Source organism: Geotrypetes seraphini, chromosome 1 (assembly GCF_902459505.1).
Source record: "Geotrypetes seraphini chromosome 1, aGeoSer1.1, whole genome shotgun sequence".
NCBI lineage: Eukaryota > Metazoa > Chordata > Amphibia > Gymnophiona > Dermophiidae > Geotrypetes > Geotrypetes seraphini.
The window spans coordinates 489,354,375-489,366,471 of NC_047084.1; the positions used below are offsets into that span (position 1 = coordinate 489,354,375).

A 12,097-nucleotide genomic window follows, 5' to 3' on the forward strand; every position below is an offset into this window, starting at 1 on the left:
TCTCAGTCCTGATTGCTCGCACTGCTCTCCTGATTTTGAGTTTAGAATTTCATCCTTTGGTTCAGGTATAGGGTTATCAGATTTAATGTTTGGAAAATCCGGACCCCTTAAACCTGTCCCCCAAGCCTGCCCAGTTCCACCCATCCCTGCCCCATCAGGCCCCCACCCCGCCGCCTGTTGCCTGCTCTGGACGTCACTGCGTTGCCCTCCTGCCTGACGGCGATTTTGAGGGAGGCTTTTCAAAACCCGGACAAAGTACCGGTTTTTGACAAGCCAGGGAAATCTGGACATCTGGTAACCCTATTCAGGGATAAGAATCAAAACCATTATTTTATATCCTCACAGGCAGATTCAGTATGTTGGCCCACCAATCAGCTGAACCATATTTTGGAACATGTGATTATTAATTTTACAACATATACCTCACCTATAAGACTAAGGGCTCCTTTTACAAAGGTGCGCTAAGCATTTTAGCGCATGCACCGGATTAGTGCGCGCTAGCCGAAAATATACCACCTGCTCAAAAGCAGGCGGCAGCGACTAGTGCGTGGCAATTTAGCGCACACTATTCCACGCATTAGGGCCCTAATGCGCCTTCGTAAAAGGAGCTCTAAGTAGCTTACAAAAAACAACATACACAACTTAAATATATCAACAGTCATAAAAATTTCAAATAACCATTGAAAAAAGTTACACATTTCATATAATCTACTTCTATTCCAATGCTTTCCAGCTCTTCAAAAACAATTTATACAGTTATGTAGGTCTGCACACACACACAAAAAGTGACCACTCTTTCTAGACCAAGACATTTTTTTTTCTGCGAGGTTGATATTCAAATTGATTTAAGCAGCCAAGAGAGGCTCCTGGCCAGTTAAAATTGCTCATGTAAGCCTATCCGCTAATATTCAGTAGAAACTTAAACCACTAAACTGAAAGCCGGCTATTTGGTAGGCGGTCTGGGGGGTGGAGTCAGCACTTACATGGCTAAGTGCTGATATTCAGCATTTAACTGTCTAAGGCCCCCTTTTACAAAGGCAATTATTACGGCGGGCCAAGGTAATCACTCTTGACGCCCATAGGAATTCAATGAGCATCAGAGCATTTGCTGCACGGCAGCCGCTACCAAGCCTTTGTAAAAGGAGGGGGGAGGGGGGTTAAGTAGCCAAATCATTAGAAATTTGGGAACCCTACAAACAATTATTCATTATTTATTTTTATTTAGAAAAAACTTCTAGCCTGCTTAAATCTTAAGCAGGTTACAAAATCACATACACAAAATTCAGATAACATATAACATGCAAAACTGTAGCGCGATTTTTAGCACTGGCTGTGGCGATAACAGCTCCGACGCTCACATACTACAGTTTTGTAAAAAAGAGGGGGAGGGGGATAATGAACAACGATAAAACAGTAATATATTACTCATGCATTTTACTCCAAATTTTAAACAAAAATAAAAACATATCCTTTAAAGCAGGGGTGCCCACACTTTTTGGGCTTGCGAGCTACTTTTAAAATGACCAAGTCAAAATGATCTACCAACAATAAAATTTAAAAAAAACACAACGCACACTGTACGCATAGAAAATGTTAATTATCATTCCTATTCCAGGATTTTTCAAAGAGGTCAAAGCAGATGACTCTATGCACTATCACCTCAGTAACAACCATACAAAAATAGACAAATATACCCCCCTCCCTTTTTACTAAACCACGATAGCAGTTTTTAGCGCAGGGAGCTGCGCTGAATGCCCAGCGCTGCTCTCGACACTCATAGGCTCCCTGCGCTAAAAATCTCTATTGCGGTTTAGTAAAAGGGGACCTTAGTGTAAAATATAGACAGCAGATATAAATTCAGACACATTTTGATCACTAAATTTAAAATAAAATCATTTTTCCTACCTTGTCTGGTGATTTCATGAGTCTCTGGTTGCACTTTCTTCTTCTGATTGTGCATCCAATCTTTCTTCCCTTCTTTAGCCTGTATGCTTCCTCTCCTCTAGATCTCGTTCCCTCCCCTAACTTTTCCTTCCTCTCTCCCAGCCCTTTCTTTCTCTCTGCCTCCCTTTCTTTTTTTTTCTGTTTCTCTTCTTTCCTTCTGTCTCCCTGCCTGCCCTTTTTCTTTCTTTCGCCCTGCCCTCCCCCAAGCCACTGCCATCAGGGACCAGGACCCAAACCGCCACCAATAACAGGCCCCAAACCGCCACCAATAACAGGCCCGAAAGCCGCCGCCGCCCCAACCTCTCCCTGCTTTGGCCGACCAGCATCGCGATCGAGCTGTTGGGGGAAATGCTGCCGGGTCCTGCCTTTGCGGAAACAGAAAGTAGGCAGGACCCGTCAGCAAGAAGAGGAAATGCTTCATTAACCTATCTCCCGCCTTAGCCCGTAGCGAACGCTTGCTTCAGGGCTCTCAACATGTGCATGCCGGCTTCCCTTCCTCCCTCCCCGGACATAACTTCCGGTTTCGGAGGGAAGAGAAGGGAAGCGGGCACGCACACGTTAAAGCCACGGAGCATAAGTTCGCTACGGGCTGAAATCTCCAAGCCGTTTTTTTTTTGTTTTTTTTTAATGTTCAGCAGCGGCGGCAGCAGCAGATGACAGCTGGGCGGACCGCCCAGCTAAAAGGCCCTAGAGAGAACACTGAAGAGAAAGGCTGATCGGCCCGGTAGATCAGGATGGCAACACGAGTCTATCACGGAGTCCGGGATGGGCTCCGCGATCGACCTGCGTTGCCTTCCTGAGCTACTGGTCGATCGCGATCGACGTGTTGGGCACCCCTGCTTTAAAGCATGACGTTTGATACATCATGTTAATAAATTTGAGGGAAAACCTATCATACACGGCAGGAGCCACTTCCTGTGGATCCTTCTTGGCATGCTTGGGGACTTATGAGGTTTGGCCGATGAAGCGTGACTGCGCTTAGTGTGAACAACAATTGTGCTATCACAGGGCCCGTGGTTGACTTTTTTGGGTTACCCCAGCTAGAACCAGAAGCAGGCCCCCCTTCAGAGGTTGAGGGTACTTGGGTTGCTGAAATTTCGCCCCCCTCTTTTGCAGGACAGGACACTTATTAGTCTCTCGGTCCTATTGATCCTGCATGGTCTGCTTGAAGAGCCGCTCAAAGGGACCTTTGGCAAGCCCTTCAGTGGGGCCCGCCTGCCCGGTGGCCTTTTAAAAGGGCCGTTCAAGAAGGAGAACTCAGTGGCGCTGCAGGGGGTGGGGTTGCCCGCCGAAGATCCGCTGACTGGTGCGGCATGGGGGGAGGTTGGAGCAGGCCTTCCCTTCCCCACGCTGAGCAGGTTGACCTATAGAAGACACCTCAACACCTCTCCTGACCCCAGTGCTTCTTAAGCGGCTTTTTCTCAACTTATTTTTGATTTGTGGGTCCCAAGTTTTTTGTATCCAGCAGGGTTTTCTGTGGGCTGCCTGCCTATCTCCTTTCCGGAGCGTTTACTGCGGTATGCCGACCCGAGCCTCGAAACCTGCTAGGTTTCCGAGAGGCCCTTCTACTCCCACTAAGATGGTGGCATCAACACCTCCTGCGTGGGCCCTGCCAAGCCCCACAATCACTCTGCCGGCGGATGCGATCAAGGAGTTGAAAGCATACCTTACCACCTTTTTAAATGATAAACTGACTCACCTGCAATCCACCGTGGATGGTATCAAGGATACTGTGGAGAGTCAAGCCGCGCGATTATAACAGGTAGAGGATAGGATATCCGCGCAGGAGGATCGCATGGGAGCGGTAGAGGCAGGAGCCTAGGCCTTGGAGGAGAAGGTTCGCCGGCTGGAGATTTGGAGAACCAGAGCCGCCGGAACAATGTTCGGCTCATTGGCCTGGTGGAGTCGATCACGGAGGCGGATCTGCGGACTCTAGTGTCCATGTGGCTGCCAAAAGAGATCGGCATGGAACTGGGAGACACCCCCTTGTTGACTGAGCGGGTCCACCGCTTGGGAGTGCGCCATGATGGAGATCGTCGCTTGAGGCCGGTCATAGCCCGCGCTCTTAATTTTGCTGACAAACACCAGCTCATGGCATGGTATAAGGCGAAAGGTGGACTTTCGTATGAGGGCCATATTATCCGATTTGTAACCACTAAACGGAAAAAACAGGCGAACAGCTTCTCACTCTCTCAGCACAACTGGAAGTATTGCGTAGGTGTCATCGAGTAAGTTTAGCTGGGCCAGATGGCCAGCAAATCAAATCCATCCGTCTTCAGATCAATGAGATATTGGACCAACGCGCGTGTCAGGACATTTATTATCAGAAATTTCATCTCTACCAATAGCAAAGCAGGCAAACTTCTTGCGATTCTGGTTCGGCCCTATCAGAAAAAACAGATTAGAATGGTAAAGAATCCTAGGGGAGAATGCTTTACTCAGGAGGCTCATATTCGGGAGCAATTTGTAGAGTTCTATAACGCTCTTTATGCAAAGAGGGACTTTACTGAGGAGGAACGGGATACATTTTTCCAGGCTCTCCCTCTTCTGCGGCTCTACGGAGAACAGACGGAGCGGTTGAATGCTCCCATATCTTTGGAGGAAATCCGACTAGGGATTAAGATGATGAGGCTTGCCAAGGCGCTGGATTCCGATGGGTTTGGCCCGGAATACTACAAACTCTTGCCTGATCTTCTTGCTCAACCCTTGGGGAACTATTTCAACTTCCTCACCACCACTGATTCGGGTCCCCGCTGCAATCTAGCCCATATTACCTTGCTACCAAAACCGGGGAAGGATCCCACTCAGGTTGGATCCTATCGCCCGATTTCGCTGTTGAACCAAGATGTTAAGCTTTTGGCGGCTATTCTGGCAGCCTGGCTGAATTTGTCCTTACCCGGGCTCATAGGGGATGATCAGGTAGGGTTCGTCCCTCAGCGTTACACCTCTATGAACCTCCTTAAAGCATTGACGGCGCTACATGAACACCGGGAAGGGGGTGGCACTTCTGCGATAGCTGGCCTTAATATGGAAAAGGTCTTTGATAGTATCTCTTGGCAGTACCTTTTTTGGGTCTTGCAGGAGTATGGTGTCGCGGAGCCTTTCCTTCATTGGATTCAGGGTCTTTACACCGCGCCGCAGGCACGTCTTATCATCAATGGTGGTTTATCGACTCCTTTCCAGATCTGCCGGGGGACGCGTCAGGGATGCCCCCTCTCGCCCCTGCTGTTCGTCCTTGCTATTGAACCTTTAGCCATTAAAATTTGCTCCAGCCCTTTGCTTTGTGGCATCCAAATAGGGAGCACGGAGTGTCGTATTACCTTATTTGCGGATGATATCTTGCTATTCTTGGACCAGGCCCCCTGTCATCTGCCTGTGGCGTTGCGCTTGATGACTGAGTTTGGTTCCATTTCCGGTCTTAAAGTGAATTGCGCGAAATCTGAACTGCTACCTTTGTCGGGGCTGGGGTGGGAGCCCTGGCATGATACTTTGCCAATCCCTCCAGTGCATAAACCGATGCATTATCTTGGAATCTATCTGCATATGGATCCCCGGGTTATGTACCAAAGTAACATGGTGGTGGCTATAGATAAAATTGGAGCTCTTTGTGCCGCATGGAGAGATCTCCCGTTGTCCCTGCTGGGGAGGGCGGCATTGGTTAAGATGATTCTTCTGCCCAAAATATTATATCCTCTACAAACGGTGCCTTTTTGGGTGTTAGAGGGATATACGCAAATGCAAGAAGCCTCATGGCTAAGATGGGTGAACTGGAAGTCATGGCCAAGGGGGAGGACCTGGATATAATAGGAATTACAGAAACCTGGTGGACAGAGGAAAATCAATGGGATGTGGCGCTGCCAGGGTACAAGCTCTACAGGAGGGACAGGACCCATAAGAAGGGGGGAGGCATAGCGCTGTATATAAAGGACTATATCTACTCGATTGGGATCGATACAGCAACAAAGACAGAGGAGCTAGAATCGCTATGGGTCAAATTGCCGGGAAAGAAGAGTGCAGACATAAAGCTGGGGCTGTATTATCGCCCGCCTGGTGCGTCAGAAACAATAGGACACGACTTGGAAGCAGAACTGAGACAGGAATGCAGGACTGGAAGTGTAACAGTGATGGGGGACTTCAACTACCCGGGGATAGACTGGAGTACGGGACACTCCAACTCCACGAGGGAAGCAGGATTCGTAGAAGCTGTGAGGGACTGCTTCATGGAGCAACTAGTCAAGGAACCGACGCGAGGGGATGCTACTCTTGACCTCATCCTTAACGGATTAGAGGGGCCTGCAAGAGGGGTAGAAGTGGGAGGAACACTAGGCAACAGTGATCACAACGTGATCAGATTCACATTAGAAAGAGGGTCACCCATAGTGGGGAGGACCGCAACGACTGCGCTCAACTTCAGGAAAGGGAACTATGTTGCTATGAGGAAAATGGTGGGGAGGAAGCTCAGGAACAGCTTTAGGATGGAGACTGTAGGGAGCGCCTGGACCCTTCTCAGGGACACACTGCAGGAAGCGCAAAAACTGTACATCCCCAGTTTCAGGAAAGGCCGCAAGAACAAGCGGTCAAAAGACCCGGTTTGGATGACACCTGAAGTAAAGAGGGCAATCAGTGACAAGAAAGTGTCCTTCCGGAAATGGAAGAGGGATCCAACGGAGGAAAATCACCAGGAGCACAGGAAATGCCAAAAGGAATGCCACTGAGAGGTTAGAAAAGCAAAAGGGAAATACGAGGAGGGGCTGGCCAGGGAGGCGAAAAACTTCAAGGCATTCTTCAGTTACGTAAAGGGGAAGCTACCAGTGAGAGAGGAGGTGGGGCCATTGGACGATGGGGATAGGAAGGGAGTGATTAAGGAGGATAAAGAGGTAGCTGAGAGGTTGAACATGTTCTTCTCGTCGGTCTTCACGAGTGAGGACACGTCCAATATACCGGACTCAGAGGAGCTCATGAGTGGGGAGCAGGCCAAAAGATTGGGACATATAGAGGTAAGTCGGGAGGATGTCCTCAAGCAGATTGACAGACTGAAAAGCGGCAAATCACCGGGACCGGACGGGATACACCCAAGGGTTCTAAAGGAACTAAGTCAGGAAAGAGCGGGCGCAATCCAGCATGTTTGCAACCTATCCTTGAAAACTGGAGAGGTACCAGAGGACTGGAAACTGGCGAATGTCACACCTATCTTTAAGAAGGGATCAAGAGGTGACCCCGGGAACTACAGGCCGGTGAGCCTGACTTCAGTTATAGGGAAGATGGTGGAAGCAATGAACAAGGACAACATTTGCGAGCACATCGAGAAAAATGGCCTACTGCGGACAAGCCAGCACGGATTCTGTAAGGGCAGGTCGTGCCTGACAAACCTTCTGTACTTCTTTGAGGGAATAAGCAGTCAGGTGGACAAAGGGGAACCCATAGACATCATTTACCTCGATTTTCAAAAGGCCTTTGACAAGGTGCCACATGAAAGGCTGCTTAGGAAGCTGTGGAACCACGGGGTGGGCGGGGATGTACACAGATGGATCAAGCACTGGCTGTCAGGTAGACTACAGAGGGTCGGAGTAAAGGGCCAATATTCTGACTGGCGGGGAGTCACGAGCGGTGTGCCGCAGGGATCGGTGCTGGGGCCGCTACTCTTCAACATATTTATCAATGACCTGGAAACGGAGGCAAAGTGTGAGGTTATAAAATTTGCAGACGATACCAAACTCTGCGCCAGAGTTAGGACCAGGGAGGAGTGTGAGGAACTGCAAAGGGACCTCGATAAGCTGGAGGACTGGGCAAACAAATGGCAAATGCGCTTTAACGTAGATAAATGCAAGGTCATGCACATAGGGAAAAAGAACCCGTTGTTCGAGTATAAAAGGGGGGGGGGGAGATTGCTGGAAGACACCGGACTTGAGAGAGACTTGGATGTGCTAGTGGATCCATCCATGAAACCATCCGCACAGTGTGCAGCAGCCTCGAAGAAAGCCAACAGGATGCTGGGCAACATCAAGAGGGGCATATCAACCAGGACGCGGGAAGTCATCATGCCGCTGTATCGAGCCATGGTGCGCCCACATCTGTAATACTGTGTTCAATATTGGTCGCCGCACCTCAAGAAGGACATGGCAGTTCTTGAGAGAGTCCAAAGGAGGGCAACGAAACTGGTAAGAGGGCTGGAAAACTGCCCATATGCCGAGAGGCTGGATAAACTGGGGCTCTTCTCTCTGGAAAAGAGGAGGCTCAGGGGGGATATGATAGAGACCTTCAAAATACTTAGGGGCATAGAGAGGGTGGACAGGGACAGGTTCTTCAGACTAAAAGGGACGACAGGTACGAGGGGGCACTCAGAGAAACTGAAGGGAGATAGGTTCAAATCAAATGCAAGAAAGTTTTTCTTCACCCAAAGGGTCGTGGACAAATGGAATGCGCTCCCGGAGGAAGTGATCCGGCAGAGTACAGTACAGGGATTCAAACAGGGATTGGACAGATTCCTGAGGGAAAAGGGGATCGTGGGGTACTGAGGGAGGTGCTGGGGTGTTGCATAAGTATAGACAACTCACCAGGTTGTGCAGGTGCAAGGCCGGAGGGTTAGGACATTGATGGGAAGATAGGACTTCGATGAGAAACCTAGGGGGCAAGGGGGCCCCTTCTGGTGATTAAGGCAGGTCATGACCTGCTGGGCCGCCGCGGGGGCGGACTGCTGGGCGGGATGGACCTCTGGTCTGACCCGGCAGAGGCACTGCTTATGTTCTTATATCCGCAGGTTGCGCTCTCTTTTTACTACTTTTCTTTGGTGTCATTGTTCAGCGCGCATTGAACATAAGAACATAAGCAGTGCCTCCGCCGGGTCAGACCATAGGTCCATCCTGCCCAGCAGTCCGCTCCCGCGGCGGCCCAAACAGGTCACGACCTGTCTTAATCACCAGAAGGGGCCCCTTGCCACTTTGGTTTCCCATTGAAGTCCTATCTTCCCATCGAAGTCCTAACCCTCCAGTCATTGCATATGCGAAGTTGACCCTTTCTAAGAGGGAGGGGGGATTGGGCCTACCTGATGTTCGTGCCTATAACCTGGTGGCCCTTATGCGTTTTATTCACAAAGGGGTGACTGGGATCGCTAGTTTTCCCCTTCAGGGTGACTGTCCGGCTTTTACATTTATGAATCTATTGCAATCATCCCGTACACAGGGGGGTGTCTTGTCATCTAAATTGCGGTTTCTGCGTCCATTTTGTATGGTTTGGCATTGGTGGCGCGTGGCGCAGGCCCGATCTCCCGTTGCTTCGCCTTTCTTACAACTACAGGGCAACCCCTGTTTCTTACCGGGCCTCGGTCATTCTCCGTTTGTGGGTTGGGCTTTCCGAGGGGCTTCCCATCTTTTTCACCTGATCGACCAGGAATCCGGAGTTTTCCACTTTTACCCAACTTCGGGACCGGTGGGCCATTCCTCGCCGACAATTTTTTGCCTATTTGCAAGCTCGACATTATTTTCAGAGTCTCCAGTTACAGTATGGCACTGCGGAGCAGTGTGGTACCCTTGATGAGTTTCTCCTTAATGTGCCAGCTTCCCAGAGTTCCCTATTAGTGTGGTATCGGGTGGTTCGGTCTTCTGTTTCCCCGGGGCCTTTAAATTCTCTTCGGGACTTGTGGAATTGGGAGATTGCTGTGTCTTTTACCCCTGATACCTTCCTGGAGCTCTTTCACATTTTACAAGCTTTTGTGAAATCCGCGGCTTGGCAGGAGACCCAATTCAAGATCCTTCATAGAGCTTACATCACTAAGGAAAGGGGTGCTCGCATGGGCTTATGGGATGCCACTCTGTGCTCTAAATGCAAGCAGGCTCCTGGGACGTTCCTGAATTCCTTTTTGGAGTGACCTGAACTCACAATATGGAACTCTTCTTTTACGCAGCTTCAATTGGTTTAACAGCGTGACCTGGAGTGGGATTATAAAACACTGCTACTTGGCGATCAATCCTTGCTAGTAGCACAAGGCCTCACTGTACCTCAGCGCCACTTTATCTATTTGACACTGCTCACGGTTAAACGGACGATTCTACAATATTGGACTCAGGAGGGGGCTATTCCTTTGGCCTGTTGGCTCAATCAGATGTCTGAGCTGGCATAGTTTGAGCTTTGCTATCATAAACGTTCTACTAGTCCTGAGGTCCGGGCATACCTGGCTTTATGGAGAGTGTTCCTGCAGTTGCCTCTAGTCTCTCGCCATGGGGAGGGGAGGTAGGAGGTGCTTGTTTGAGGAGGATGTGAGGTGCATGACTGACGGTATGACTGGTTTGTGCTGATTAGTGTGGGTGCTGTCTCTTGCGAAGGGGATTCTTAGGGATAGGCTTTATGTTTTTTTCCAATAAAAAATTTCATGGGGTCTAACGGGGGACATGGGCTGTTTTTGTCTGTTCTGCCCTGTAGCCCTATACATTTATTGGCTATTATACAAGTTCTTTTTGATGTACTCTAGGAGGAGGGGCAGTAGGTTACTCCTTCTTTTGATTTTGGCTTCTTTTGGCTCGTTTGGGGTTCTTATGCCTTTTGACAGCACATATTGTAGTCTTTACATTATTGTGTTCTTTGATGGTGCGGTTGATTATATTGTATTGCACTGTTCACAGCCACGTTGGCCTCTGTATTTCTTGTATGCCCTTTGTTACCCTGGTTGACCTCAATAAACATGATTTCCCCCCCCCCAAAAAAAAGAATTTTACTTAAGGTAATGTGAAGCAAGAACAAGTCAAACATAAGCAATGGAAAACTACAGCAATAAAAATAAATGAGACAATACAAGATATGGCATGCCATGCTACATTGCAATGCTAATACAACATGCAATAAATCATTTTAATAGGATGTAAGCAAAGATACAACATGTACCGTAGAGAGATAAGAGCGCACTAGCAGAAAATCAAATAAGATTACTAATTTCAAGAAAGTTGCATGTAAAGTCAGAAAGATGCACGAGTATAATTTCAGCTAAGATATGAGTGGATAAACAAGACATGCAGCCGGTATCATTTTACCACCCAGGAAGTTCAGGCCACCAAGCCATAGCCCCAATGCTCCTGGCTGTGACCTCCAGCCCTTCTGAACAATCCCAAATGATCCAGACCCTCATTCCAAACCTGCGGCTGTACCTTAATTCCCTGGTGCTCTAAGGCAGAAGTTCCAATATGGGGGTACATGCACCCCAAGAGGTATATGGCACCCATATGTCTCCCACCTTCCTTTTCCCTGGTGCAGCAGCTGCCACTGGTTTTTGTTTTTTTCTCTTTCCCACCTCCCCCGGACAAACAGTGTTCTCTTTCTATCCTTCTCTGGACTAGCATCAGCAACTTCCAACTCCCCCCCCCCCCAGACTAGCAGTAGAGATTGACAAGGGGTGAGGAGTAGTGGCTCGTGGCCAGTAGGGGGTGATGTTTATGGGACGGTAATGGAATGGATATGATAGTGCAGTATTTTTGTGGAGTTTTTCTACAAAAGTGCCTATTTTTCATATGATTCTAGGTAATTCTAGTTAGATACAAACATATGTGTTAGTAAAGGCCACGCCCAATAGAAGTGTACGAAAAAAGGTGAATAAAAATCTGAATATAAATGAAGCCAAGGCCAGGAAAAACACACTACAGATTAATATAAGGGAAAGAATGGTGTTCTTTTTGTGTACTTTGTTGTTAGGCTAGATCATGGAGGAAATCATAAAGGAAACCAGAGGAATCCATTTTGGTTCTCTGTCTTTCTTATATCTTCTCAGTCTTTGGAATTCATTTTGTTTTCCAAGTCTTTGTTCTCAGCATCGTGGTGTTAATTAATACCACATGTGCTTGCTTTAGACTGGTTAGGAAGATAACATGTCCCAAACTAAGATATAACAGGAATTAAATATAGTTATGAATGAAAATTATGTATGGAAGGCTTGGCCAAGCAAGTATGAATCAAGCAAATATGACTGAAGTATGTGAGTGTATGGCTGTGTATTGAACAAAAGAATTGGTAGAAGAACATAATATACATATATTTGCAACCTAAAGAAATTCAAAGGGCACAACATCTGGACATAATTAACAGTCTCTAGCATAGAGAGGGGGAACCAGCCCCTCCTCCTCCAGGCTAAGGTTTCTGTGTGCAGATCCATAAGCTGTCAGCTTAGGGAGAG

At 48.2% G+C, this 12,097-nt stretch overlaps 2 protein-coding genes across 4 annotated transcripts in view; one reads left to right on the forward strand and one right to left on the reverse strand.

Moving 5' to 3' along the window:
• Nucleotides 1-12,097, reverse strand: part of PTGR1 (prostaglandin reductase 1) — a 70,397-nt gene that overhangs the window by 53,357 nt on the left and 4,943 nt on the right. The gene's annotated exons all lie outside the window — the stretch shown is intronic.
• The window catches only part of LOC117368913 (atrial natriuretic peptide receptor 1-like), a 164,766-nt gene continuing 157,019 nt past the window's right edge, over nucleotides 4,351-12,097 (forward strand). The window contains 1 exon segment of the mRNA XM_033962688.1: nucleotides 4,351-4,990. Coding sequence (XP_033818579.1) covers nucleotides 4,351-4,990 — 640 coding nt within the window.